General features: G+C 52.6%; 10 protein-coding genes across 10 annotated transcripts; 5 read left to right on the forward strand and 5 right to left on the reverse strand.

Annotated features, from left to right (window-relative positions):
• The first annotated feature begins 59 nt into the window (after nt 1–59).
• Nucleotides 60–1,573, forward strand: PV07_04094 (uricase). Its single transcript, XM_016390878.1, has 2 exons — nt 60–556; nt 611–1,573. Exons 1-2 carry the CDS (start codon nt 420–422, stop codon nt 1,386–1,388), a joined length of 915 nt encoding a protein of 304 aa, XP_016252780.1. The 5' UTR covers nt 60–419; the 3' UTR covers nt 1,389–1,573.
• On the reverse strand, nt 1,110–2,284 carry PV07_04095 (ribosomal protein L13). The gene is made up of 2 exons (XM_016390879.1): nt 2,141–2,284; nt 1,110–2,065 (listed from the first exon to the last, which is right to left on the reverse strand). The coding sequence occupies exons 1-2, from the start codon at nt 2,159–2,161 to the stop codon at nt 1,574–1,576; spliced, it is 513 nt and encodes a 170-aa protein (XP_016252781.1). The 5' UTR covers nt 2,162–2,284; the 3' UTR covers nt 1,110–1,573.
• A 137-nt stretch (nt 2,285–2,421) lies between these two features.
• Nucleotides 2,422–3,434, forward strand: PV07_04096 (40S ribosomal protein S16). Its single transcript, XM_016390880.1, has 3 exons — nt 2,422–2,563; nt 2,632–2,703; nt 2,811–3,434. The coding sequence occupies exons 1-3, from the start codon at nt 2,495–2,497 to the stop codon at nt 3,099–3,101; spliced, it is 432 nt and encodes a 143-aa protein (XP_016252782.1). The 5' UTR covers nt 2,422–2,494; the 3' UTR covers nt 3,102–3,434.
• PV07_04097 (uncharacterized protein) lies at nt 3,419–4,857 on the reverse strand. Its single transcript, XM_016390881.1, has one exon. It carries the CDS (start codon nt 4,752–4,754, stop codon nt 3,510–3,512), a length of 1,245 nt encoding a protein of 414 aa, XP_016252783.1. The 5' UTR covers nt 4,755–4,857; the 3' UTR covers nt 3,419–3,509.
• On the reverse strand, nt 4,834–5,774 carry PV07_04098 (40S ribosomal protein S14). The gene is made up of 3 exons (XM_016390882.1): nt 5,610–5,774; nt 5,479–5,551; nt 4,834–5,387 (listed from the first exon to the last, which is right to left on the reverse strand). Exons 1-3 carry the CDS (start codon nt 5,677–5,679, stop codon nt 5,075–5,077), a joined length of 456 nt encoding a protein of 151 aa, XP_016252784.1. The 5' UTR covers nt 5,680–5,774; the 3' UTR covers nt 4,834–5,074.
• Nucleotides 5,775–5,949: 175 nt separating this feature from the next.
• Nucleotides 5,950–8,547, forward strand: PV07_04099 (uncharacterized protein). Its single transcript, XM_016390883.1, has 5 exons — nt 5,950–6,195; nt 6,557–6,617; nt 6,664–7,521; nt 7,577–7,708; nt 7,886–8,547. Exons 1-5 carry the CDS (start codon nt 6,113–6,115, stop codon nt 8,033–8,035), a joined length of 1,284 nt encoding a protein of 427 aa, XP_016252785.1. The 5' UTR covers nt 5,950–6,112; the 3' UTR covers nt 8,036–8,547.
• Nucleotides 8,548–9,292: 745 nt separating this feature from the next.
• PV07_04100 (uncharacterized protein) lies at nt 9,293–11,739 on the forward strand. The gene is made up of 2 exons (XM_016390884.1): nt 9,293–9,829; nt 9,889–11,739. Exons 1-2 carry the CDS (start codon nt 9,793–9,795, stop codon nt 11,271–11,273), a joined length of 1,422 nt encoding a protein of 473 aa, XP_016252786.1. The 5' UTR covers nt 9,293–9,792; the 3' UTR covers nt 11,274–11,739.
• Nucleotides 11,740–12,517: 778 nt separating this feature from the next.
• PV07_04101 (uncharacterized protein) lies at nt 12,518–14,455 on the forward strand (the record flags this gene model as incomplete). The annotated part of the gene is made up of 5 exons (XM_016390885.1): nt 12,518–12,612; nt 12,675–13,205; nt 13,257–13,837; nt 13,894–13,997; nt 14,051–14,455. The coding sequence occupies 5 exons, from the start codon at nt 12,518–12,520 to the stop codon at nt 14,453–14,455; spliced, it is 1,716 nt and encodes a 571-aa protein (XP_016252787.1).
• Nucleotides 14,456–17,693: 3,238 nt separating this feature from the next.
• On the reverse strand, nt 17,694–20,178 carry PV07_04102 (uncharacterized protein). The gene is made up of 3 exons (XM_016390886.1): nt 19,275–20,178; nt 19,107–19,184; nt 17,694–19,010 (listed from the first exon to the last, which is right to left on the reverse strand). Exons 1-3 carry the CDS (start codon nt 19,721–19,723, stop codon nt 18,074–18,076), a joined length of 1,464 nt encoding a protein of 487 aa, XP_016252788.1. The 5' UTR covers nt 19,724–20,178; the 3' UTR covers nt 17,694–18,073.
• Nucleotides 20,179–20,653: 475 nt separating this feature from the next.
• Nucleotides 20,654–24,940, reverse strand: PV07_04103 (uncharacterized protein; the record flags this gene model as incomplete). The annotated part of the gene is made up of 11 exons (XM_016390887.1): nt 20,654–21,059; nt 21,110–22,271; nt 22,318–22,584; nt 22,634–22,889; nt 22,939–23,443; nt 23,493–23,762; nt 23,808–23,920; nt 23,977–24,149; nt 24,205–24,318; nt 24,371–24,532; nt 24,583–24,940. 11 exons carry the CDS (start codon nt 24,938–24,940, stop codon nt 20,654–20,656), a joined length of 3,786 nt encoding a protein of 1,261 aa, XP_016252789.1.
• Nucleotides 24,941–25,439: the final 499 nt, after the last annotated feature.

The raw sequence follows: 25,439 nt of genomic DNA on the forward strand, positions 1-25,439 counted from the left end.
TCGTCATCACTACGCAGATACTAGCCACCGATAAAGCATTTCCTGCTGCCATTTTGCGGGTGCGCGTCTCGGCGAGCTCCGTCATCTACGACTTCGTACAACAGCCCATCCCTGACCAAATTGCTGGCTGAGCACACCAATCGCCTGTGCTCGATGAATCTATGATCAGCAATTTTACAAGATCTTTGCTCATGGCCATGCGTGCAATTGGTGATACTGGTCGTGGAATATTACTCTGCTTCGCCGGCCCCTCCGATAAGAGACCTGTAGAAGTACTGATATAAAGAAACTGTGTTCCCTTCTTCTCCTTCCCTCGTACCTAGCACGTACCATTGAACTCACAGCAGGCGAACCAAGCTCAGGTAGCAGCTCAACCCTCCAGACCTTCCACATCGACGACTCAAGCATCCCTACTCAAGATGGCCAAACTCTCCGCAGCTCGCTATGGCAAAGACAACATTCGCCTGTACAAGGTCGAGAGGGACGAAGCTACCAAGACGCACACCGTCTACGAGATGACCGTCTGCGTTTTGCTGGAAGGAGAGATCGATGTTTCGTAAGTGGTTGCTCCCCAACTTCCACCAAGTCTTCCATACTGACATGGTCCTAGATACACCAAAGCTGACAACAGTGTCGTCGTTGCAACCGACTCAATGAAGAACACCACCTACATCATGGCGAAGCAGAATCCGGTTCACCCTCCAGAACTCTTCGCATCCACTCTCGGCACTCACTTCGTCAACACCTACAAGCACATTCACACTGCTCACATTACCATCGTCCAACACAGATGGACCCGCATGACCATTGACGGAAAGCCTCATCCGCACTCCTTCTTTCGTGATGGGAATGAGAAGAGACTGGTACAAGCAGACATTATTGAGGGCAAGGGCATTGAGATCAAGTCGGGCATCTCTGACCTCTTGGTGCTCAAGAGTACTGGCTCCGAGTTTCACCACTTTGTCCGTGACGATTTCACCACCCTGCCCGAGGTCTGGGATCGTATTCTCAGCACATCAGTCGATGCTAACTGGAAGTGGTCCACATTCGCTGGCCTGGATGCCGTAAAGAAGCATGTCGCCAAATTTGACGAAACCTGGACCAAGGCTCGAGAGATCACTTTCCGCCTCTTCGCGCTCGAGGAGAGCCCTAGCGTGCAAAACACTATGTACAAGATGTGCGAACAGATCCTGGCTGCTCAGCCATTGGTCCAAGCGGTCGACTATTCGCTCCCCAACAAGCACTATTTCGAAATCGATCTCAGTTGGCATCACGGCTTGAGGAACACCGGCAAGGATGCCGAAGTCTACGCGCCTCAATCAGACCCCAATGGTCTCATCAAGTGCACTGTGACCCGGGACGACACCGCGTTGTCCTCCAAACTGTAGACAACCCTTGCTAGAGCTTTTTCGGCATCGGAGTTCTGGTGTTGGAGTCATTCGAGGGGTATCGCTGGATAACAATAAATAGTCTGTACATATACCCACAATGATACACGTATACATTGGCGCCCTTGCAAACTCTGGCATGCCTTTGCTGAGAAACACCTCAAAAATGCAGCCACATTATCCATTTAAGAACTCGCTTTCGTCTCTTTGGTCGCTTCGATGGCTTGCATGACGGGCCCGGGCTTGTCGCCGGTGAACGGCTTCCCTGCGAACCTCACGATGTTGGCCTTATACGGGTGGCTGGTGCCTTCGAAAACTTTCAACCTTGCCAGTCGCTTATCCCTCAACCTGTTCTTGGGTAACATCCCCCTTACGGCTTTCTTCAAGACCTCTCCGCCACCCCACTTCTCGATCATCCTCTCCATGCTCATTTGTTTTAACGAACCCGGGCGCGTATTGTGAGTGTAATATTGCTTTTGTTGGCGTTTCTTGCCGGTAACGTGGATGTCGTGGCAGCCGCAAGCAACCACGTAGTCGCCGCAGTCGGTCGATGGGTCGTAAATGGGCTTATGCTTGCCCATCAGGAAGACTGCGATTGATGAGGCTATCCGACCAAGGGAACGAGAATCCGAGCCCACATCGATGTAGTGCCATGTGCGGGAGTAGGCAAGACGGGTCTGGTATCACGTCAGTGATGTTAGGATGAGATCCATGGCATGCTGTGGAGGGACAAAAGAGACATCAGAACACACCTTGCCTATTGTTTGCGACATGGCGGGCTTAATGCTATCTTGACATGGGAGAATGGAAAGGGTCGCGTAGAGCTTGTCTCGAAATTCCGGCAATGGATCCACTGAGCCTTCAGAATATTCGAGGCAGATGGATAAACGTCTTTCACTATATGAAGTTGTAGAAAAGAGTCCGCATTGAGCTTCGAGTTGGAAAATTGCACTAGCGCCTCATTCGGACTAGTGCAATAATTCTTGGCGTACGCCCGCACTTTCCCTGCGAAATTCAAACCAACAGCGACACTTGCAACGAACATTTCACAACCGAGCAATCTACCCAGCTGTATCAACTCTGTGCAATCGCCGCCAGTCCTCAAGATGTCGGCCCCTCAGAGTGTACAGTGCTTCGGCAAGAAGAAGACCGCTACAGCGGTCGCCCATTGCAAGGTCAGAAAATCCCGATGAAGGACAAACACTGAAACGGAAAACTGACGGGTCATTTTGGGAATATACAGAAAGGCAAGGGCCTCATCAAAGTCAACGGTCGACCTCTCTCTCTCGTCCAACCGGAAATCCTGCGCTACAAGGTATGGCTCAGCCTCTGATTCCCTACACTCCCTTCCCAGTCCATGCGAAACCATCGACGAGAATTCAGAAATCCACAGCGGCTCATATCGTTCTTGTCTACTCGCAGGTCTACGAGCCGCTCCTGATTGTCGGTCTCGACAAATTCGCCGATGTTGACATCCGTGTCCGTGTCACCGGTGGTGGTCACACCTCCCAGATCTACGCCATCCGCCAGGCCATCGCAAAATCAATCGTCGCTTACTACCAGAAATTCGTCGATGAGTACACGAAAAACCAATTGAAGCAGGCCTTGGTGCAATACGACCGCACGCTCCTGGTGGCCGATAACAGACGGTGTGAGCCCAAGAAGTTTGGTGGGCCAGGCGCAAGAGCGCGGTACCAAAAGTCGTATCGTTGAATGGGGTCCTGGCTTTGGGGAGAGACTTGTTGGCGGTGGTCGTCGTGGTGGCATCTGTGCTGTTGTTTGGAACGTGCATGGAATGCTTGCGGTTGTGCTACTTGTGGAACCGTGAAGAGAACATGGCGGCCAGTTGCCAGGGAGGAAGAATGGTGCGAAGATGGAAGGCATTGAACCTGTTCCGACACACATAGGAAAGGAGCGTCATCCGGCTGGAGAAGCTGATGAGATTTCGATTCCGCCTGCCACGGGTCACTCATCGGGGCGCAACGGCTTGTGATCGGGGTATGCAGCCAAAGTGCAAACCAAGAAATCAATTTCTCGTTCAAAAGATCTCACGTTGCTACGTTTGGAAAAACTCGACTAGAAGGCGACTCAAATGTCTTTCTTATCGTTTCCCTCTGACACTCAAGTCTCGACGATGACAGGCGCATATTCACCGGTCTCTTCATCTTCGTCGACTCCGTGCATTGTGACCTCTACGCGCTCGCCGTCTTCCAACTCCAGCATACCTCTCCTCAATATGTCCCTTTCGCTCTGCCATCCATACTTTCCTTCGAACAGTTTCTCCAAAGCATCCACTTCTTTCTTCAGCGACACCCTTTCGCCCTTGTCCGCGTCGTCCACCACGCTCCTGAACCGAGCCCACAACGTCCTCAGCCAAGCACTCCCGGACTCGTCCCTCAGCTCGAAAAGGCCGCCTTCGACGTCGTCGACGTGCTTGATCTGCAGCCGCAGCACCCTGATCACTTGCACGAAATATCCCTCCACTTCGTCCAGTGCGGTGCGGCAGGTGAAGAAGACACTGAGCAGCCGCTTCCACTGCTCGAGGCAGCTGTAGTTGGCGAGCGTGAGGACCATCAGGAAGCAGAACTGTAGTTCACCGAGAACCTCACGCGCCCCAGCCGTTTTGTCCCCGCCTTGCGGCCGAGCGGCTTGCTCGATCAACTGGCCTAGATACCAGCTCCGGTCCCGTGCTCTCTCGGTCCTGGCCCGGCCGATGTCTCCGCCCGCCCAGGTCTGCTTGAGGTTGACCGGCAGTAGGTCCAGGGGCAGTTGATGGAGCGCATTCGAGGCCTCGAGGTGCGAGAGACCCGGGATGGTCTCGGTGTCGGTAGGCGCGGAGGAGATCGAGGAGACGATCCAGTCCGGAGAGAGGATGCGCGTGAGAAGCGGAGACGAGATGTGCGCCGTCAGGGCGGGCCAATCTGTGCTTTCTGCGCGGTCCTCGTCAGCGGCGGCTGCTGCTGCTGCTGCTGCGAGTGATGATGCGTCGTGGCTCTGTGACTCTCGTGTAGATAGTTCCGACGTTGCACTCTGCAGCGCGCCGTAGTCGACTAGTCCGCGCCCGTTTGAGATTGCAGCGATCGCATTTCGCGCTGTCTGGTCATTCTGATCTACGGGCTGCAGGGTCTCTCCGTCACTATTCCACCTCAAGACCTGGATCGGGTGGGTGGAAGTCAGGTTCAGCCATCGTCCGTGGCGGATCGATAAAGAGGCGTCAGTGCCGGTATACAGAAAATGAATGCCCACAGGGATTTTGGCGATGCCTTGAAAGTTGGGCGAGGAATCGAATGACACTAGGTCCAAGCCGACAAAAGTCTTGGGTGGGAGGGAGAGGATGATCAACGTTGAGGAATTGTGTGAATCCATGACCAGGTAGTTGACACTTTGGTTGTGTCAGAAATGAAGCGGGGTGGCTACGAGAGGAAACGCTACGCAAATTCGAAAGTTCTGATCAAGTTTTTGTGTTTGATTGATGAATTTCATCATGCGTACGGTTTTCTCGTTGCAATCATCTGACTGCTGAGAAGTAGCAGCTTTGAAGACCAGGCATAAAGAGCCGTTCTTCGCGTATTTGAGTCCATCCTATCTTTCCTCCCATCCAGCAGCGTTTGACCTGTTTTCCCATAGTGGCAAGGTACTGGATGTAGTAGAAGCAAATACCATACACCAGCGCCTGACGAATACGCTCAGAGACGACGACCACGGCGACCACCCTTGCGTCTCGTGCTATCGGATGGTGTAGGCGTAACATCCTCGATTCTCCCAATTCTCATTCCCGAGCGAGCCAACGCACGCAGAGCCGATTGAGCACCAGGACCTGGGGTCTTGGTGCCGTTTCCACCAGTAGCCCGGATCTTGATGTGCAGCGCGGTGATACCGAGTTCTTTGCAGCGCTGAGCGACATCTTGGGCCGCCAACATGGCAGCGTAGGGAGAGGACTCGTCACGGTCGGCCTTGACTTTCATGCCTCCTGTGACACGGCAAATGGTTTCGCGGCCGCTGGAATCACCCAGAATGTTAGCCTTTTGAACCATCTGCGCCTTCCCAACTTTATGGCATTATTTCTTGTTGGGTTTTGTCTTTCACTTACGAGAGATCGGTGACATGGACGAAGGTATCGTTGAAGGAAGCGAAGATACGAGCGACACCAAAGACGAGTTCACCTGCACGCGCAACAATTAGGACAAAACTTCATTGTGCAAAGTCGCTCCTTTCACTCACCTTCTCGAACCTGAGGGCCCAGAGAGATGTTCTCCGTGGCGGCGCGCTCGACCTTCTTCTTGGGAGGCATTTTGGGATTTTGTCGTTGACTGTAGGACTGGACTGGCAAGAGGTAGAAAAGAAATATTTTCGATGATTTTGTGATTTCGAAGGGGAAACCGCTTGGTGCGTGGGAGCGGGGACGGAGCGTCCTCCGGCAAGGTTTGCACTAGTTCAAATCTGTCATCATCTCTTGGCATCGAAAGAGGAAACTTGAGCGAAGTTTTAAGATTAGTGGCTTGGCAAGTTGAGAAAACTTCCTCAGAGACTCATCTTCAACGCGACTTTCTGTTCCACAGCTCAAATTTATCGCCGCCTGCCTCTGTCAAATTGATGATCGTCCTGTCGATAGTCGACTATATTGATATCTCTACTAATTCTCTAGTGTTCTATCGAGCAGACACGACTCGAAATAGAGCGGACCACAAACACCCTGCTTGGCCCTGTCCTCTTCACCGTGAGTCATGGAGGACATCGCGGTTGGAATCATTGGTATGGGCGACATGGGCCGTATGTACGCAAGAAGGTTTAGTCAAGCTGGATGGAGGTATGAACTTGCAGCGCGTGCTTTTCGCAAAGAAGAACGGTCTCTGAATTGCTGTTGCTAAGGTATGTCGATATATTTCCTCTTTTTCCCTATTATCGAAGGATGACTCTGAGTGCATTTGGCTCGAGCATGGTCATTGTGATATTGCTTTCATCATTCTGATGTTGCATCCTATCCCGATGGCTGTCACTGATGTAAAACCCTCGCTACCTTACTTTTTCCTTGTCTGATGGTTATGCTGTTTAATGCTCCAATCCGCATCAAAATCATGACACAACTCGTGGCTGACCTCTTGTCTCGACAGATATGAACACTTGCTGTTGTCCATCATAGTCACTAGAACTGATGGTTAGTCATGCAGAGTCAACGCTTGCGATCGACCAGACAAATTCCAAACTCTACACCACGAGTACGAGAATGAGGTTTGTGTCGTCAGCAGAGTTGATGAACATGATTGACCAAGATTAGAGAGGAATAAATATCTTGCCTAATGGTCATCTTGTTTCCCGAGCAAGCGACTGGATCATATACAGTGTGGAGGCCGAGCTCATTGACAAGATTGTTGCTGAATATGGCCCGTCCACCAAAGTCGGCGCCATCGTCGGCGGGCAGACCTCCTGCAAAGCCCCCGAGCTGGCTGCCTTTGACAAGTATCTGCCCGCCGACGTCGAGATTGTTTCTTGCCATTCCCTGCATGGCCCCGCTGTAGACCCAACAGGCCAGCCCCTTGTCGTCATCCAACACCGAGCTTCTCAGAAAAGTGTTGATCTCTGTGTCCGAATCCTCTCTTGCTTGAATTCAAAATTTGTCTTCCTGTCTGGCGAAAAGCATGACCGTATTACAGCGGACACGCAGGCTGTCACGCATGCAGCTTTTTTGAGCATGGGAACTGCTTGGGCAGCGAACAAGCAGTTTCCGTGGGAAATCAATCGGTACATCGGTGGCATTGAGAACGTCAAGATCAACATCACACTGCGTATATATGCCAACAAGTGGCATGTCTATGCCGGACTCGCCATTCTCAACCCTGCGGCCAAAGAGCAAATTCGACAGTATGCCGAGTCAGTGACTGAACTTTTCAAGCTCATGCTGGGTGGCCATCGAGAAGAGCTGGCCCACCGGATCAAGACGGCTGGTGCGGCAGTCTTTTCCAAGGATGCTGTTGACCAGGATCTGTTACTTGGGGACGATGTGCTGGACAAGTTCTCGCTCTCGAGAAGACCGAAAGAGAGAATGCCGAACAACCATCTGAGTCTGTTGGGCATTGTCGATTGTTGGTGGAAGCTCGGCATCGTCCCATACGACCATATGATTTGTTCCACACCTGTGAGTTGATCCTTGGCCTGGTTTTGTTGCTATTTCTGACAGTGCCAATCCCTAGCTCTTCCGAATATGGCTGGGCGTCACTGAGTATCTCTTTCGCAACGAGACTTTATTGGATGAGGTCATTAACACGGCAATCGAAGATAACACTTTTCGTTCAGACGATCTGGAGTTCACTTTCGCGGCAAGAGTAAGTCTCCCCAATGTGGCATGACCCAACATGTCAATCTGCATGTCGTCCAGCGTCTCCAGCGTGCGTTTCAGCATACTTGTATTCCAAATGTTGCCTCCGCACTTGATCGGATCGGGAAGCTGGCAGAGTCTCATCAATCAAACTGTTGGCTGACGCTGGTTCACTTGATTGTAGGCATGGTCTGAATGCGTTTCGTTCGGCGCATTCGAAGCATATCGGAGCCGATTTGAGAGAATCCAGCAGTACTTTGCCCCGAGATTTCCGGACGCTGTGAGACTCGGGAATGAAATGATCAAAGAGATCATGGTCAAGACGAAGAACTGACTCGTGGGTGGATGGGCGGGCGGCGAATGAGAGAGTGGTGTGGGGATTTTCGAGGCAGTCAGGATCACAGAACTCATCCGTGGTCGATCCAGTGCAACTCCTGCAACACAAGGCCAACAATGACGCCAATAGTCAAGCCGCATTGTTTGCTGTTGCCCGGGCAAGGGCCGGCAGGGGAATGGTGGTCAGGAAGGACCAAACCTTGCCTTGATGAAAAGGGAAGGACTTTCACGCAGATGCCAGACAAATCAAGCAAAAGACCTGATCCTTGATGCCAAAAATAATGGACTTGACATTCAGACACGGGATGAGAGAGGGGATATAACCTCTTTAGTTGGCCACACCAGCTGCATGAATTGCATTAGTCTCTATGATCTCTGGCAAGGCGATTGGTTGGGGAAGAATTCAAAAAGTTCCAGAAGAGGTCAGACCATTGCTGCACTGATATCGCCCATTCGAGTAGGATAGACGTCTCCCCGTATCTAGATAGCATCATCGAGGCAGAGGGTGAGATGGTTTGCAGACTTCCAATCACCCGGCAATGACTGTATGCGATCGCTGGCAACGTGAGGATCGAGGCTGGAGAGCCGCCGCGGACCGTACAATCCCGAAGAAAATCGGGGAGCTGGATGGACAGTCGCCACACATAAATCCTTCCTGACCTCATGGTCGTTCCCAGCCGCTGTATATAGGAACTGGGCCTCATTGCGCATGTATACCTGCTGCGCCTCTTGCTCTGTACTGCACGACATGACCGGCGGGAAACCTTTCACCGGTGCAAGGCTTGTACCTGTGAAGGGGTAGGTCCGCCGATCAGGCTCAATGCCCGAATCCAACAGAGTGGTATAAGGCAAAGTTGTGTTCTCGCGCCAGTAGTGTGACCCAACACTCCTCAGACCCAGAACGGGATTGACCAGTGTAAATGCTTGCATGTGCTTGCCAGATACTCCTCTCCAATACAAATATATCATGACGGCCCCAGCCAATCGGTCTTTATCAGATTACCATTGTCATGGAGCTGCTTTGTAGAGGAGGCGGACGCCAAGCCTTGCGCTAGTCAGGTAAACGGAGCGCTAGAACGGACTAAGTTGGGAGTAAGGCCTTATACAGTTAGACCTGTGGGTCGTCGATCCCTTTTCCCGACCGACTCCGTCCCTCCAGCCCTTCGACCCCTGTGGATGATTTCTATTTATTGTCCGTCATCCAGCCTTGTGCGTTTGCCGCTCCGGAGTCACTCCGTGCAGACCTCTGGGGTCGGTTTGTGCGCCCTCAGGTCCACATCGAGGTGATGCAAGTACTGCGTTTGGCTCTATCGACAGCCAATTCCTCGGTATGGAAAAGATAACTCTGTTGCGCCGCGCCGCGTAATTGCCATGGCGGGCCGAATGGAGAATCCTTTCAAACAGGGGCTGGTGTTTTAGCCAGGCCCTGTGGCTCTCCTGAAGCCCCTTGGCAAGCCACTTGACACGCAATCCAGCCGTCCACTATCTGACGTGCAATCTGCCCAAGGTTTGAACATGGCTGAGACTCCTGGACGCGAGCCAAGGTGGGAAAAAATTAATTAAAACCCTTCTTCACTCCCGTCGCGTGCTTCGTCCCCAGGAATTTGCAACCAACGCGTCGAGAGCAGACGGAGAAAAGGCTTATATCTCCCCTGACCCCAAGACACTACCCAGCAGGACTCGACAAGACTCGGTTTGCTCTCTGTCACCACATCGTCTATCGACTTCTGATCTTATCGCCCTTGTTGGAGCACCATGGTGCAGAAAAGCGTCTTGGCTACGGCCGCCTTGGGTACGCCTTTTTCATTTCCCCTATCACAAACGCTTGCATTGATACTGACCCATGTGCAGTGGCTGGCTCGGCAGCACAGTTTGCATCGTTTTCTTCCAGCAGCTACGCATTAGCAGTCAATGTCCCCTCAGACACTGCCTCATCCGGGAGCGGCTCACTATTTCTGCAAATCAGTGCCCCCAGTGGCACCCAATGGGTTGGCTTTGGCCAGGGCTCTGGCATGGCGGGGGCCAACATGCTCGTTGTATATGCCGCCGACAGCAACAATGTCACTGTGTCCCCCAGACTGGGCACCGGCCACGTTCAACCACAGTTTAACTCAGATGCCTCAGTCTCACTGTTAGAAGGAAGTGGTATTGCCTCGGACGGCTCGTTGGTCGCCAACATTCGCTGCGATACGTGTCTGAGCTGGAGCGGAGGGAGCATGAGCCCCACGGATTCGTCGAGCAGTTGGATCTTTGCCTACAAATCAGGAGACCCTCTTGACTCGACAGACACGTCTGCCAACATTAAACAGCACGACTCCACCGGCGGCTTCAACCTCGACTTGACCCAAGGTGTCGGCGGTAGCTCATCGAACCCCTTTGTGGCTGCGTCTAGCGATTCGTCGTCCTCGGCCTCGGCCTCGGCTTCTGCAGCCCCGTCAGAGACCGCATCTGCCTCATCTGGCTCTGGATCTCAATCCACGAGTGGCTCGCCAGCCACCGCGACAGACTCAGGAACGGCGACTGTGAGCAGCGTGGTCACGCCTACTGGTGGTGTGTCCAATCCCATCGTGAGCTCCAACCCGTCCTCGTCGAGTGCAACAGAGGTCAGCGATGGGCCTGACGACACCATCCGAACCGCCCATGCCGTCATTATGCCCTTGGTCTTTGTGGTCATGTTCCCCTTGGCGGCGTTGACGCTCTACCTCCCCTACAGCAACAAGGTCCGACATATCCATGCGCCGTTGCAAGTCCTCAGCTTGATATTGATGATTGTCGGCCTGGGTCTGGGTGTCCAACTGGGCAAACAAGTCGACAATCTGGATGGTTACCATATGGTTATCGGGTACATTCTCGTCGCATGGATGGGCGTTTTCCAGCCTACCCTTGGCCTGCTCCAGCATATACATTTCCGAAAGTACGGCAGCCGGAGCGCTTACGGCCAAACCCACCGTTGGCTCGGTCGAGCCATGATCCTGCTCGGTGTCGTCAACGGCGGATTGGGATTCAAGACTGCAGGAATGATTGGCAGCGACGACGTCCCCACCTATTCAGTCGTCGTCTACAGCGTGTTCGCTGCTGTCGTCTTCATCGTCTACCTCGTGGTCCTCTTCTTCCCGCGATACACCAATGGAGTCGAGGGATCGCAGAGCCTCCCAGGCGAGAAGCCTCGACCAAGAAGCGAGGGCTACGAGATGCACGGTCGCTCTTACGATGGCGGTCGCGCACGGCGTGGTTGATTGCCCCTCTTCACCCCGACAACTTTCGACTGGGGAGAATTAAGCCTCCAGATTAGATAAATTTCTCTTTTCTTACGATTCTCAAGAACGGATCCCGGATGAGCGCAATGGAACGACTGGGAGTTACAAGATTTGGTTGATCGGACGAATGGAGCGGTCGGGCTCAAACGATTGAAATGCAACGGAAATGTACGACCCCTTTCTTAGAGGCAAACGGCGCAGGAGTCGGAAAAGAGGGATTGGATCCCCTCTAGGTCGGGGCTTTTGGAGGAGTTTCTGAAGAATTTTATGGCCACGAATTAAGCATAGAACAATGTAGCTACTACAACATGCTCGGTGATCAAGAACAAGGCAACCCGGCAGCAGAGTGTTAGCTGATCCTGCCACCTGAGAAAAGGGAGCTTCACGGTGTTCTCCAAAGCCTAGGCTAGACTTAACCCGAGTATGACAACATGTTCCCCTGAGACGAGTCCATTGTCCAATACAGCAGGCAAATCCGGTCGACCACGCCTATGGCAGCCATGGTGAGACAATCGCTAAGCTTTGCTGCCCTGTGTAATGTCGCGTGCCCGTTTCGATTTGAACATGGCAAGTCGATTCCAGATCTTCAGTAGAGAAGATCGATGCCCATATCTTCCCTCTCACTAACCAGCACCGTGAGCCAACCTTAATCTGATGGAAAAGGCACCCTTTACACCTGGACATCCCTCCAAAGCCAATGACAGAAGCTGCCGGCAATGCTCGCCATGTTCCAAAGCGACCCTGTGACGCTATCGTGCAGCGGCGGATTCCACCTCTCCGCGTATTTCTGTGAAACCCCGCAAGTCTCCCCCCCTGACATCTTTGGCGGGCAGTCTCCGTTGATTTGACCCGCTAAGGCATGGGAAACCCGTCAGTGGCGAGCAGATCGTCGGCATCTGTAGTATGGCATCGCGTTTTCCCAGCGCACACAAAAGCCCCATCCTACAAGCCCGCCATAGCGCTGCCCCCAGATCATCATCTACTGGAAGAGAGCCAGATTTAACTTTTTGCTGCTCAAAAGCTTCCAGGTCTTCAATAACGGGCATCTATAGCAATGACGTTGCAGGGCAGGCATGTATCGAGTGGCCGCAGAACAAAGACGGTGATCGTCACGAGCTCATATATGACACGTTCTCCATGGCGGTGCGAGTTTGTGATGCCCAAGTGTTTACATTGTAACGAGTCTCTGCCTCCATTATCCACCCGTCGACTGAGAAGGAAAGATGGGTTTCCTGAGTCCTAAGCAGCCGTACTTTGGCCTCAAGGGAGGATGGCTGACCTTCTGGATCTCTGTTGCTTGTGCAACCGACATGACGCTGTGAGTTAGACCATACGCACAACTCCTTCTTTCTGTTACTTCTGACACGTTATTCCTCGAAGGTTTGGCTACGATCAGGGTGTCTTTGGCGGAGTCGTGGTCACACAGGACTTTCTCCAAGTTCATAACCTGGCCGGCCCCGCGAAGACATCGCTTTTGGGTACAGTGACTGCGATTTATGATGTTGGCTGCTTCTTTGGCGCCATCATCGCTGTTTGGCTGGGGGAAAAGCTAGGCCGACGGAGATCGGTCCTGGTCGGTACAACTATCATGAGTGCTGGGGCTATTCTCCAGATTTGCTCCTACAGTACTGCTCAAATGATCGTGGGCCGCATCATTGCCGGCATCGGCAATGGAATCAACACGGCTACTGCGCCCGTCTGGCAGACGGAGACATCGGCAATCAAATGGCGAGGGAAGCTGGTCGTTATCGAGCTCATCTTGAACATTGCTGGGTTTTCGCTGTCGAACTGGGTCACGTTTGGCTTCTCTTTTGTCGGGGGCCCGGTTTCCTGGCGACTCCCCCTCGCTTTTCAGTTTCTCTTCATCGTCATCCTCTTTTCAACTGTGCCCTGGCTGCCAGAATCACCAAGGTAAGAGACACCTCCGTTTCAGCTCGACTCCACCGATTGACGCTGTCTCAGATGGCTTATCGCACACGACTATGAAGACGAGGCGTTCAAAATATTGGCCGACCTTGAGAATAAGTCTGAGGATGATCCCTTCATCCTCGCGCAGCACAAAGAAATCGTCTACACGGTCCAGTACGAGCGCGAGAACGCGGTACGGTGGGTCGACCTGCTCCGTGGGCGAACTGGCAACGAAGCTGGAACCAAGACTATTCGACGTCTGATCCTCGGTGCAGGAACGCAGGCTATGCAACAGCTGTCTGGCATCAATGTTACCTCTTATTATCTGCCGACGGTGCTGATCAAGTCTGTTGGGCTGGGCGAGACGATGGCGAGGTTGCTTGCGGCCTGCAACAGTGTCTCGTACCTCCTGTTTTCGTTGATTGGGATTCCGAATGTCGAAAGATGGGGCCGAAGAAACATGATGATTTTCGCCGCGGCCGGCCAATCCTTCTGCTACCTTATCATCACTGTTCTTATTCGATATAACGAGAAGCCCGGGTATGCACACGCACATGAAGTGGCATCGGCCTCGGTGGCATTCTTTTTCCTTTACTATGTGTTCTTCGGGATTGGAATGCAAGGCGTACCTTGGTGTAAGTCGACTCAGGAATGCTTGGCTGAAGTTGCAATACTAACTAGTGCCTTCAAGTGTATCCAACAGAGATTAACTCGCTACCAATGCGTACCAAAGGCGCGGCCCTTGGAACGGCGACGAACTGGATTTTCAATTTCATGGTGGTAGAAATCACTCCTGTATGTATTACACTGACTATGCGGTGAAAGACGACTGCTCACCATCACTATAGATTGGCATCCAAAACCTTCAGTGGAAGTTTTATATTATCTGGACAATTCTCAACGCTTCATTCGTTCCGCTGATGTACTTGTTCTATCCCGAAACGGCAGATCGATCTCTGGAAGATATAGACGACTATTACCGGACTAACCCGCCTCTGCTGGTGTTCAGAGACAAAGACGTTATCTCAAGCAAGCGACCTGACAAATACAAGATCAAGGAACAGGAGGAAATTCGAAGAGCCTCATCGGCAGATCCCTCGGCTTTCCGACGAGGAAGCCGCCTCAGCTACGCCAGTGCGAGGGAAGCCCAACTAGCTGCTGCAAGGGAAGCTTATCATGAGGAAGAATATGAAGGAAAGACTGAGCACGGAGACTATGAACAGGAGAAGGTCTATCACAAGGAGGATGTGTGATCTGACGCGAGCAGTCATAGGGTTTGCTGTTGGCGGCTATTTGTGACAGGTACGATTTAAGACGTTGTATATTAACCACGGATATGAACAAAAGAGGAGAACGAGAGCAAGACACAAACTGCTTAATATGGCCCTTATCTGCCTAATAATTGATAGCTGTCAAAAGCTTGACATTCGGACTATTACTTGTGTCTATACTTGCAAAGTGATATATGACGGATTCAGTCAAGAGGTGACTTTCTCATTAAGTTCAAGATCTTCAACTGGTCTATTCTACCGTGCTGTCATCTCTGTTGCTGCTGTTCTATGTCCAGGATAAGGCTGCGAATCAAGGCTCCAAGCGAGGCTCCCACCACCCCACGGGGAATGCCGGACAATCTTTTTTACGGGTCCTCCACCTTTTGACGCACATAATCGATACCTTCGAGGCTTAATATTTCTATTCCCTGTTTTCCCCTCAAATCCCCGGCAGCGTCTCTCTGGATGCGGAGGCATCGGACTGTTCCAATGAAGTTAGATGCTCGAACATCGGCAGCTCGAGTATGTCGCCGGCTATTTGCAAGCTCTCAATGAAGATCATTGCCCTTTGGAAGTTGCTCGCGACGTCCCACGACATTGAGCCGACCGGACCTCTCAGGCCCATTGTGGAAGGTCCAAAGAGTCCCTATGGGAGCACTCCAAGTGGTGATGACGACGCAGCATAGCTCCATGTCTCCGAGGTCGCACCGCCTGAGAGATCATGTCGAAGACCTACGCGAGGACTGCAAGTGGAAACGAGGCAGGTCAACTACGTTGCCGTGGACGAGATTTAGCCTAAACTCGCCCAACACAATATCATACCCCGGATTTTCCATGCGGCGGTTGACTGAGCGGGCTGGGGACATGATGGAGCTATATTAAGCAGAGGTGCTCAAGCTCCAGGAGGTTCTGGTGGTTGCATACCAAAAACAAGAAAAACAACTGTAGGTCGAGGTGCTATCCCTTGCTGCCTCGTAACAGCCATCATGGGGATGCAGCATCTTTGCAGTTCGGTTCTTCTGCTCCTTGTCGCGTACCTGACCGCAACATGCAATGCATTGCCCAAACGACAAGCTCTTGTTACTACACCAAGCATTCCAAATGGCCACTGGATCGACACCTTGGCGGCAATGCCACAGCTGACCGAATATACAAACTTGCCTCCCCCTCCATATGTAAGCAACCCGTCTTTCCCCTTGAGCCGCTGTGAAACCCAACAGTTCAAAAAGTCAGAATTGAACAAACTAAATCATTGGCATGCCAGAACACCACCTCGGTGATCTTCTCCAACAGCACGATCCGCCAAACCCTGCACATGTCAACTGGCGCATCACAGATCCGGATCCGGATCTCCAACGCCTTTGGCCTCACCGACCTGCCGATCACGGCCATGACGGTCGCGCTCCCCTTCAACGGCTCGTCGGGGGTCAGTGCGATCCAACCCTCGACGCTCCAGAAGGTGACTTTCAGCGGCGGAGAGCCGTCCATCACCATCCCGGACGGCGCTCTCGCGGTCTCGGATCCCCTGGACTTCCCGGTCCAGCCGCTGTCGACCATCACCGTGACCATGTACCTCGCCACGGGCCAGAACGGGACATACATCACGAGTCACCCGGGCAGTCGGGCGACGTCGTGGTTTACTCTGGGCAACCAGGTGGGCGCGACGAATCTGACTGGGCCCTTTTTGAACAGCACGCAGCATTGGTAGGTCGGAGTTCGCCACCTCCTATTCTGGAAGGGGCCATCGACTCCTCCATCTCTGTAAAACTGTGGAGGCATTTACTGAATCCGACGATCAAATATAGGTACTTTTTGTCCGCCGTCGAGGCGTGGTCGCCCCCTAATTACCGCACGTGGGCGATAATAGGAGACAGCATCACGGATGGCAGAGGAAGCGACACGGACGAAAACGACAGGTGTGTACTGTGTTCTGATATGCTGTGCTCCATGTCAGAGTCCTTTGCCTTCTCGTATTTTTTTTATTGTTTCTCTTCCCCTCATATCTACCTGTTTGCCCTCTTCCGTCTTCTTTCGAGCTCAACGAAGCGAAATCTAACCGGTGGAACACGCCAGATGGCCCGACCTCGTCTACGCGCGCATGCAGTCGAGCAACTCGCCGCTCCTCAAGTCCATCTCCCTGATCAACCAGGCCGCGGGGGGCAACCGGATCCTGTACGATGGGCTGGGGCCGAACGTGCTGGCGCGGCTCGACCGCGACGTGCTCGCGCACGCCGGGGTGCGCTACGCGATGATCTGGGAAGGGGTCAACGACATTGGCGTCGCCGCCACCACGCCGGCCAACCAGACGGAGACATACGACCGGCTGGTGTCGGCGTACCGGCAGATCGCTGCGCGGGTCCACGCCGCCGGCATCCCGCTGTTCGCGGCCACCATCACGCCCTTCTCGGCGCCCGACGCCAACACCACCCTCCAGCCCTACACCAGCCCCCTGCGCGAGCAGACCCGCCAGAAGGTCAACGCCTTCATCCGCGCCTCGGGGGGCGCCTTCGACGCCGTCTTCGACTTCGACGCGATCCTCCGCAACCAGTCCGTCCCCAGCCAGCTGGCCGACGCGCTGCAGTCCGGCGACTACTTGCATCCCAACGACGCCGGGTACCAGCTCCTGGCCAAGAGTTTCGATCTGAGCGTGTTCGAGAGGTTCGACGCCGGCGTGGCTGGATTTGTCTAAGCTTGCTGGTTGCTGGTCAGCTGGTGAGCTAGCTACCTGCTTAGCCTAGCAAGCCCACCAGGTAGGGTCATATGGGGAATCGAGAGGATTGCACAGTGAACTCGTTGAGAAGAGCTGTACGTGAGAGAAGAGAAAAAAAGTGGGATTGAGGAAGAGATTCTCCTCAGCCCGGCCCTCGCTTCCTGAATGGATATCAAAGACGACTGTCGAAAGGAAAAAAGTGAAGAGGACAGCAGACTTCCCAGATAATGCGCCCAAAGATCAGAAGAGAGAGGGGCGAATCAATGAGGTCTCGCAGAGATTTTTTCATCCGGATAGGTCTGTGGGCACCACTGCAGCGGAAGAAGGATAAATACGATGAATGCAAGGAACATGAAAATGACCTTCGCAGTGGACGACTCCACGAGGACGATGATGGACTTTGGAAAAGGACAAAGGGTACATAGATGATCTTCTAATAATGAATGCTACCTACTACACAGTGCGTACCAGGCGGGAGGAAGGGTCGGACTGAAAAAGGGAGAAAAGCGTTGTAGGGATGGAATCGTAAGAAATACCTCGTTAGTGAGACTCATTACAGTCAAGGTTGCGTGTCCTGTCTCCGCAGGTCCTAACCCATGTGATGCGACGATACAAATGACACTGCCTCGTGAAGTCCTCCATACGCCATATCACCATAGTCCCATAGTTCCCCTTCTCTCCTTCCCTTCCAAGATATCTGGAAGGCGATACTTAGACGGTCTGTTCCACCCTACCACGCCGCCTGCTCCTGTGCGATCCCCGCTTCGTCGTCCGGGAGCAGACGTTGCATGGACATGAGCTTCGTTTCGTTCCTCGTGTATCATGTATGAGCTGGGCTGGAGCAGAGGCCGGCGCCTACGGGCCCACACCACCGATCACTTCCACGATTCTCAATCTTCTGGACTCCGTCCGTTCCGATAAGCCCACAGACGACTGAGCTCCTTAATCTGTCTTCTCGGTGCGACGGGTCTGCCGTTAGCGGGGCGTGTGCCAGCGGGTCTTCCAACAGCTTGCACGGTATCCCAGTCTCGAAAGACGTTCTCGTCGACATCGGCGTCCATGAAGGCGTTGCCATCTCGCACGCGTCCTCTGGAGAGGTCGTTGCTGTCAAGGCCCTCCATCTCGAAGACATTGTCCAAGTAATGCTGATTCAGCTGGTGGCCGGAGCCGATCCGTTTGAAGAGACGGCCGAAGAACAGGTTTGTCTCCTCCTCTCGAAGATCCATCATTTCGATGGGCGTCTTGGGAGACAGCAACGACCTCGAGGACGCTGCGACTACCTTCTCCCGAGTGTCGACCTTTGGAGGAGTAGGTCGTGTGGTACGTGAGGCCTCGTTGTCCGATGCTTTGGGCTTTTCCGGATGTGATGTCCTCGAACTGGGAGCAAAAGGTGTGTTATTGGGGACTGATGCCGGCGGCAATGGCTGATCCGGCCGAAAATGTAAGATGCCGAACCTCGACACGTAGTCACCCTCATTGGCATAGTGCTCGATATGCGGCACGATTCTCTGTTCCGTCACGCTGTCTCCATTTGCCCTGGAAGAGGCCGATGAAGATATGACAGGCGCATTCCAGTGATTCGCGGCATTTCCGAAGGTATATACCTCCAGCTTGCTAAGCTGATCCGCCGGTACCGTGTCATAGAGCCAGTCAAGGACCAAGCCACCCTCAATGGCACCTTGACTATGGAGGATCAAGACCACCTTCTGAATATTGTCGTCGGACAGGATTTCAACCATCGCTGCATATGCGGTCCGAATGTCCAAAGTGGCGTAGTTCAAGTCGCGCTGAATGATGCATTCGAGAACATCAAAGATAATACCCCGGCTAGAGGTTACAGACATTGTCAGCCAAGACGACACATGTGAAGATTGACTGAGATTCGGATTGTGCTGTTGTAGCAAGAAGCAGCGAGGGACTTACGTCTGATTATGTATTCCGAATACCGGCCTTCTAAAGGTCATTGCGAGCCGGTCGAGGTTTGACTGCAACCAGTGGCGCCTGCAAGGCTGTCAACTTGTGCAAATCAAATGGCAGGGTGTAAAGTCCGTCTTGGTCCAGATAAAACCATGTGGAAGAGAATTGACATACCCTACTGCCACACCGTTGATGAAGACCCATTTCTCGTGGTCGTGTGCCGGCTTTCCTCTAACGCACGCTGGATTCGACTCGAAAAGTCCTCGTCGCCTCGGGCCGTTCAATAAGACCGTAAACCACTGGTTTCCCATGACAAAGCCAACAATGTACAAGAGATAGAAGGATGGTAAGCCAATGAATGCCAGCGGCACCAAAGACCCTAGAAAGATTGTTTGAGCGATGATGAGAACGACATGTAAGAAAGCAGCCCACAGATTGGCCCTGGTGACCGCCAATTCATCGAGAGAGCCTGATCTCGTCGGAAACAGCGGTAGGACAATGCTGGGTAGACCGGCTGTAATAGGCCATGTGAATGTAATTTCGGCAAAGAGCATCAAGTCATTGACCATGAGAAGAAGAGGGTTGGCGGTGTAAGGTATTGGCTTCGATGCCGGTGCCGCCATTTTTGCGGTTGAAATTGTATGGTGGACGACGGCGAGAGAAGGAAGATTGAGGCTGCTGGCGTTCGAGGGAATATGAAGGCAACGCTGGCCTATTTCAGAGTCGGAAGCCTAACAGGGGCTGAGAACGTAAGGCTGACCGTAAGTTCCCTGCTTGCACATGCAAATGACTCAAGTCCAAGGCGTCGGTTTCTGGACTTTCACATGTCAGGCAGATGGAAGAGGCTACGAGGACCTCAGTTTCACGACGGCGAGAGTTCGAGCAGAAGTTCAGCTTTTGTCCAAGCGAGAGTGTGGCGCTGCTGGATACGAGGCTGGGCGACAGGAAACGCTCTGGTCAGGCAACCAGTGTAACATGCTCGTCGAATCACCAAATGTGAGGTCCGTGTCCCGAAGAGCGCAAATGTGCTCTTGCCAAGGGGTCTCGATAGTCCGTCAGCCCAAAGCGAAGACTACCTTTCAATAACACATGCAAGGAAGATGGAACAAAGGAAGAATTCTGTATGAAGCCAGGTTTAAAGAGACGCTAACCCGGATTAGGTTAGAAAGTATGTATAACGTCAGCAAGCTGCGATGCTTTGGTGCTTCTGCTCCTGAAATATACTTCGTTGAGTCTGAGGTTCTGCCAACAGAGGATGGCAGAGAATCTGGACTCCGGCAGACCGTGTTCAAGGCAAGCTGAGGGTGGTGGTCTCTGTAGTTCTTGCAGACACGAACGCCGTGCAGGCGCAGCTGAGCAGCCATCGTCAAAGGCATCGGGAGGAAGGCGCCGGCTAGTCGTTTCCACCAAACTATGTAACAGAATAGAGGCAGAAGAGTGATGGGCACGTTCCACACTGATCACATAGTATGGTACTTTTGCATTGAAGATTGACTCTGAACTTTTTGGAGCCCGTGGAAGCCAACGCAGTTTAGACCCTGATTGGAAGTCACCTAGCCATCCACATCACCATTATAGATCCTTTCGGCATGGGCAAGCACGGTAGGGTAGACGTCTTTTACAGCGTCTGAGCCCATCCAACAGTCCAGATGCCCATATCCGGGGAATACTTCCCGTTCATAGCCCTTCTGTCCGAATGTCGTCGTCATGGTGGTGTAGGACCTATCAGTATTCTCCGGAGTATAGACCACGTTATCAGCACCTGAGATGAACAGAATCGGAAGACCTCTGAGCCGCTGAAGATTTGCCGGCGTGACGAGCGATTCCAGGATATTGTTGGTCACATAACCGTGAGTCCCCTGGTACATGAGTTGGTTGAGTGCGTTCATACTGGTGCCACCGAGGAATTTGGAGAGATTGTCGTGCGTTGCAGCGTTCAAACGCTTATGAGACCACAGCCTGCTCTAGTTCAGTACACGATAGATTCTAAAAGAGACTCGAGAACTCACCTTCCGAAAACGAGCTCAGACCTGTGGCAGACGACGCTATTGCACAGCTCTCGAGGTGACCCGACTGGATAAAGTCGGACTACTTGGTTCAGCAGACGTTGGATCAAGGAATCATGCTCTGTGGAAATGCAGGAGAACCAACTTCCTGCTAGCAACTTGTAGACCCGAGTCAACGAGATGGGCATAGATGCCTTGAGCTTGTTGACGGTTCCGAAGATCGGGTTGAAGAAAACCTGGGAAGCGGTTAAACCTCTAATCCAGCTTGCCTTGATCGTACCATCGAGCAGCCCGGCCGATAATGCGACGGAACCAGCACAGTGAGCCACGGTATAGATGGGATCTTTGGAGCCCTGGATGCGGTGTATTTCTTCAAAAGCCGCTTGGATGTCAAGTCTCGCGTCGTACGTGGTGAATCCTCTCTGAGCATTGGGCGTTTTGCCGGTGCGATGAGTAACGCAGAACACTTCGTAGCCTGCTGCTTGAAAGTACTCTACTGCATTCACATCAATTGTAGGAAGAGCAAAGATCTGGTGGTCCACAGAGGCACCGGGAATGAAAAGCACCTTGCGGTCACCTGACGATGGATCTTTGGGAGCCCATCGCTGAAGAGTCGACACGACCCTGTCCACCGATGTGATTTTCCTGGTCTCGATTGGCGGCTTCTTGTTCACTTCGTAACCGCGGTATGTTGTTGTGGGAAATTGCATGATACCCAAGGGCCCCAAGAAATTGGCCAAGACCTGTTTGGTAAAGAAGGTCAAGAACTTGCCAGTTGAAAATGCCTTTGACAGCATCGTCGGGCCATGCGGTGTGAATGTCGACAGCTCAGATATGAAGTCTTGTGGCTCAATATGCAGAGTCCCTTTGCCAATGACTTGATCTTCCTTTGTGAGTGTGACGTACAGTGTAGAAGTGGCCTTCCATGTCTGCCAAGGATGAAAGGCAATGGACCGATCGACCACTTTGTAGCCATGGAAATGGATCACTTCACCCCTCGTGGAGATCATGTCAAAGTCGTAAGTCAAGTTTGTGGTGTCTGGCGTTCGCTTATCCTGATTGAATAGATTGAAATCGCCGCGTAGTACCATGAAGGGCGATCCTGGAAGACCAGCACAAGTGAAAGTGCCTGTAAGCATTGCAGGATGGTCGGATCTCCCGATCACTGGAGAGGTTAGTCATTCTCTCCTAGAATAAGGGCAAACTCTTACACTCGTCCGTATCCCAGGCATGACAGCTGAGAAAGAACCTTGCAGTGCTACCGGCGGCTCGAGCGGCGTCCGTAGCCACCACGAAATCGGACGTCGCATTCCCGGTGTCCACCTGGTCTTCAGTGTTGATGTAGCCAGCCATGACTTCCGTGAACTCGATACCTTCAGCTTCTGACTCCACAGCCATGTGAACAATTCTCTCTGCCTTGTAAAGGTCTTTGCTAAATGGCTTCGAATGTGCTGGTCTGTCAAACAAGTCCAAAGTCCCTGTGGACGTGTCAGCATAATCAAGTGTTGTCAATAGCGCAACCTTTACCATTTTGGGTCACAAGGTCGATCGTCAAATTCTCGCGTTTGGCTGCTGCCTCAACCGATCGTTCTGCAAGAGCAGTAATAGTCGCAAACGGGTTGACGCCAAGAGCGGTGGGGAGGATGGCTGCGTCCATGACTACAATTCCGTTGTGGACGTCTTTTCCTGTTCCTTTGAGCAGCTGACCAAATTGATCAACTGCGCCATTGACACCAGTACCGTCATTAGACATTGTCGCTCCGCCCATGATGTGGACAGTGATCTTGAGTAGCGTCAGTGTAAGCTTGAGAGACGTTGGGGGAATGTCGTACCTCTTGTTCGCCCAGCGCTGCGAAGAAGGGGGAGTTGACATACGTTCCTCCTACAGCGTTGGTAGCCTTTGCGAGAATCCCGTTGAGATACTGCACGTGGTCGCTCCGTCCTACTCCAAGGAAGGTCAAGGTTGGTCTGTCATTCTCTCCCAGTTTCATTACTGCTTGGTTACTGTCATGGGACATGATGAGATAGGTTTGAGTCTTCTCCAAACTTCCCATTGGGGCATATGGGTAGATCCGACTTTGCTGACGAGCGAGGAAGTGCATCACCTGATCTTTCAAAGAGTATGGCTTCGGGATGATCTTCCCAGGCAGCGACTCCAACATTGCCTGTAGCACAGGGACCAGTGCTTGCGTAATGGCTCCTTCTTCGATGACAAAGCCATCGAGGGGATTCTGCTGCTCACGGCAGTCGATCACCCCGGTAATTGTGGGACCGATAGGTTTGTCCGGACTAGGAGAGTCTCTCCCGAGGCCGTTCGCCTCGCAATTTGTATTGTATCTGTTAGTGTCAGTATCTCCGCAAGGGCAAATTGAGCGATGTTGCAAACCCAAAGGCGAGGATATCTCCGTTCCCGCTCATGTCTTTGCCGACTCGCGAGCTCATTTTCAATCCAAGGGCTTTGCTTCGGAGAAGGATCTCAGTAGTTCCCAGGGCTCCAGCACCCATGAAAACAAACTTCTTCGCATGTACCCACATAAGATCATTGTAGATGTTGTTCTTGAAGAGACCCCGCTTGCTCCCGTGCCAGGCGAAAAAGACGATGTAGCCGTCTTGAGTAGGATGTTTCTTGATGTATCGAGCTTCGCATTCACAAAAGCTTTGTAGGTCAGCACAGGCAATAACGAATGAATGAGAGCACTACATCTCGGCGCCCCAATTCCAAGCGTCGCTTAAGTATGTGACAAGGGTCGATGACTTGCTCCCATCATTGACACCGGTACTGTCCATGCCTGTGAGCGCGCTGGCTTGCATTTGCTGGATGTGCTTTGGTTAAATCGGCTTCATAAAACATCGAGCGTGGTGCAACTTACAACTCCAGCGTTATTTGGGCCGTTCTCGAATCTTGTTGTTTGCGGAACTCGATAGAAGTGTTTTGACAGTCCTAAGAGCTCCGCCTGTTGCTTCAAGAGCTCAAGCTTCAATAAAGGAGGGAAGTCCTCGGGGTATTGTTCGGGCTGCAGCATGTGAGCCGCACGTTCGTAATCTGTCATGTGCAGTCAGTGCAGATGTCTTTAAATGTCCGAACCACGAGAACGAACATTCGTCCAAAGCACCCTCCTGTCTAAGATTCTTCGGCCAATCTGGTAGGCTCATAGCTCCTGGATCAGCTTTCAGGAAGACGTTTGCGTTCAAAAGGCTTGTTCCTCCGAGGCCTTGGAGGAGCAGTCAGCCACAGGAGATCAACGGTATCCAGAGAAAACAGACCGCTCGCGACGAATGCATTTTGGCCGGCGCCCATGACTAGCTGGTACAGCTTCGTCGGGTCCCCTATCTGCACCGGCATGCCTGGGTTGTCTCCTGGCGCAAATAGCCCGGAGACACTGATTTCGGGTGCAGCTTCGGCAAGGTTTGAAGGGTACTCTCCGGCTGCAGATAGTCAGTAGTAGTCCAAAGCGTTCGAAGATGCCCGAACTTACGCCACCTTTCTTTTCCACGCTCGAGAATGCACACAGATTGGCCTGCACGGGCCATTCTCGATGCTGCAACACCGCCACCGTACCCTGATCCGATCACGACGACATCGTATGTATGGCGCAGTAGTTCTACAGGGCGTGAGATCCGAGGAAATCGATTGCCCTCATGGTAGTCCCTCGCCTCGAGTTTGGACTGGGATCTTGACAATGGCCCACCGGGCTCGGTCACACCAACTCGATATGGGGGCACCTGATAAGAAGGAGAATGGGGTACTGTGGACGAGGTAGCACTTGCGCTTGATTCATTGGTAGTTTTGTGTTCGATGCCTGTGTCAGAGACCTTTTGATGTTCCTGATCCATGGCGACGCGGTACAGTGCAAGCAGAAATACGAGCCAGAAGAAAAGGAATTAGAGGAGGCACCACAGATGTGTCTTCACCTTGGAGACACTGGAGATATATGGTACACAGGACTAGGGAGCTTGTCTTGCATCCGAGGGCTAGACATATCAGCAACCTGTAAGTAGATAGGTGAACGGTGTCTTGCATGGGGAGACGGAGTGCGGTGTCACAACAGTCGTCCATAGCGCCAAAGTCAGTACAACATTGCATTGCACCAGGGACTCGGCGGCATGTGAAAGTCATGCAAGAGAAAGGACGTGCCTCACGGCACAAAGAGGCGCAGCTGAACCACCAAGAAAGGCGATGGTCCTGGTTTGACGCGTGCCATACGAGGAACCAGGGACAAAGCCTGAGTTTCTCGAAGAGCCGAAGCGATGAGGTTGGTTCGGATCGGAAAAATACATCGCCGAAATCAGCATTGTCCCCCTCCCATTGGCCGCCGTGTGAGAGTGCAAATAC

Source organism: Cladophialophora immunda (genome assembly GCF_000835495.1).
Source record: "Cladophialophora immunda strain CBS 83496 unplaced genomic scaffold supercont1.2, whole genome shotgun sequence".
NCBI lineage: Eukaryota > Fungi > Ascomycota > Eurotiomycetes > Chaetothyriales > Herpotrichiellaceae > Cladophialophora > Cladophialophora immunda.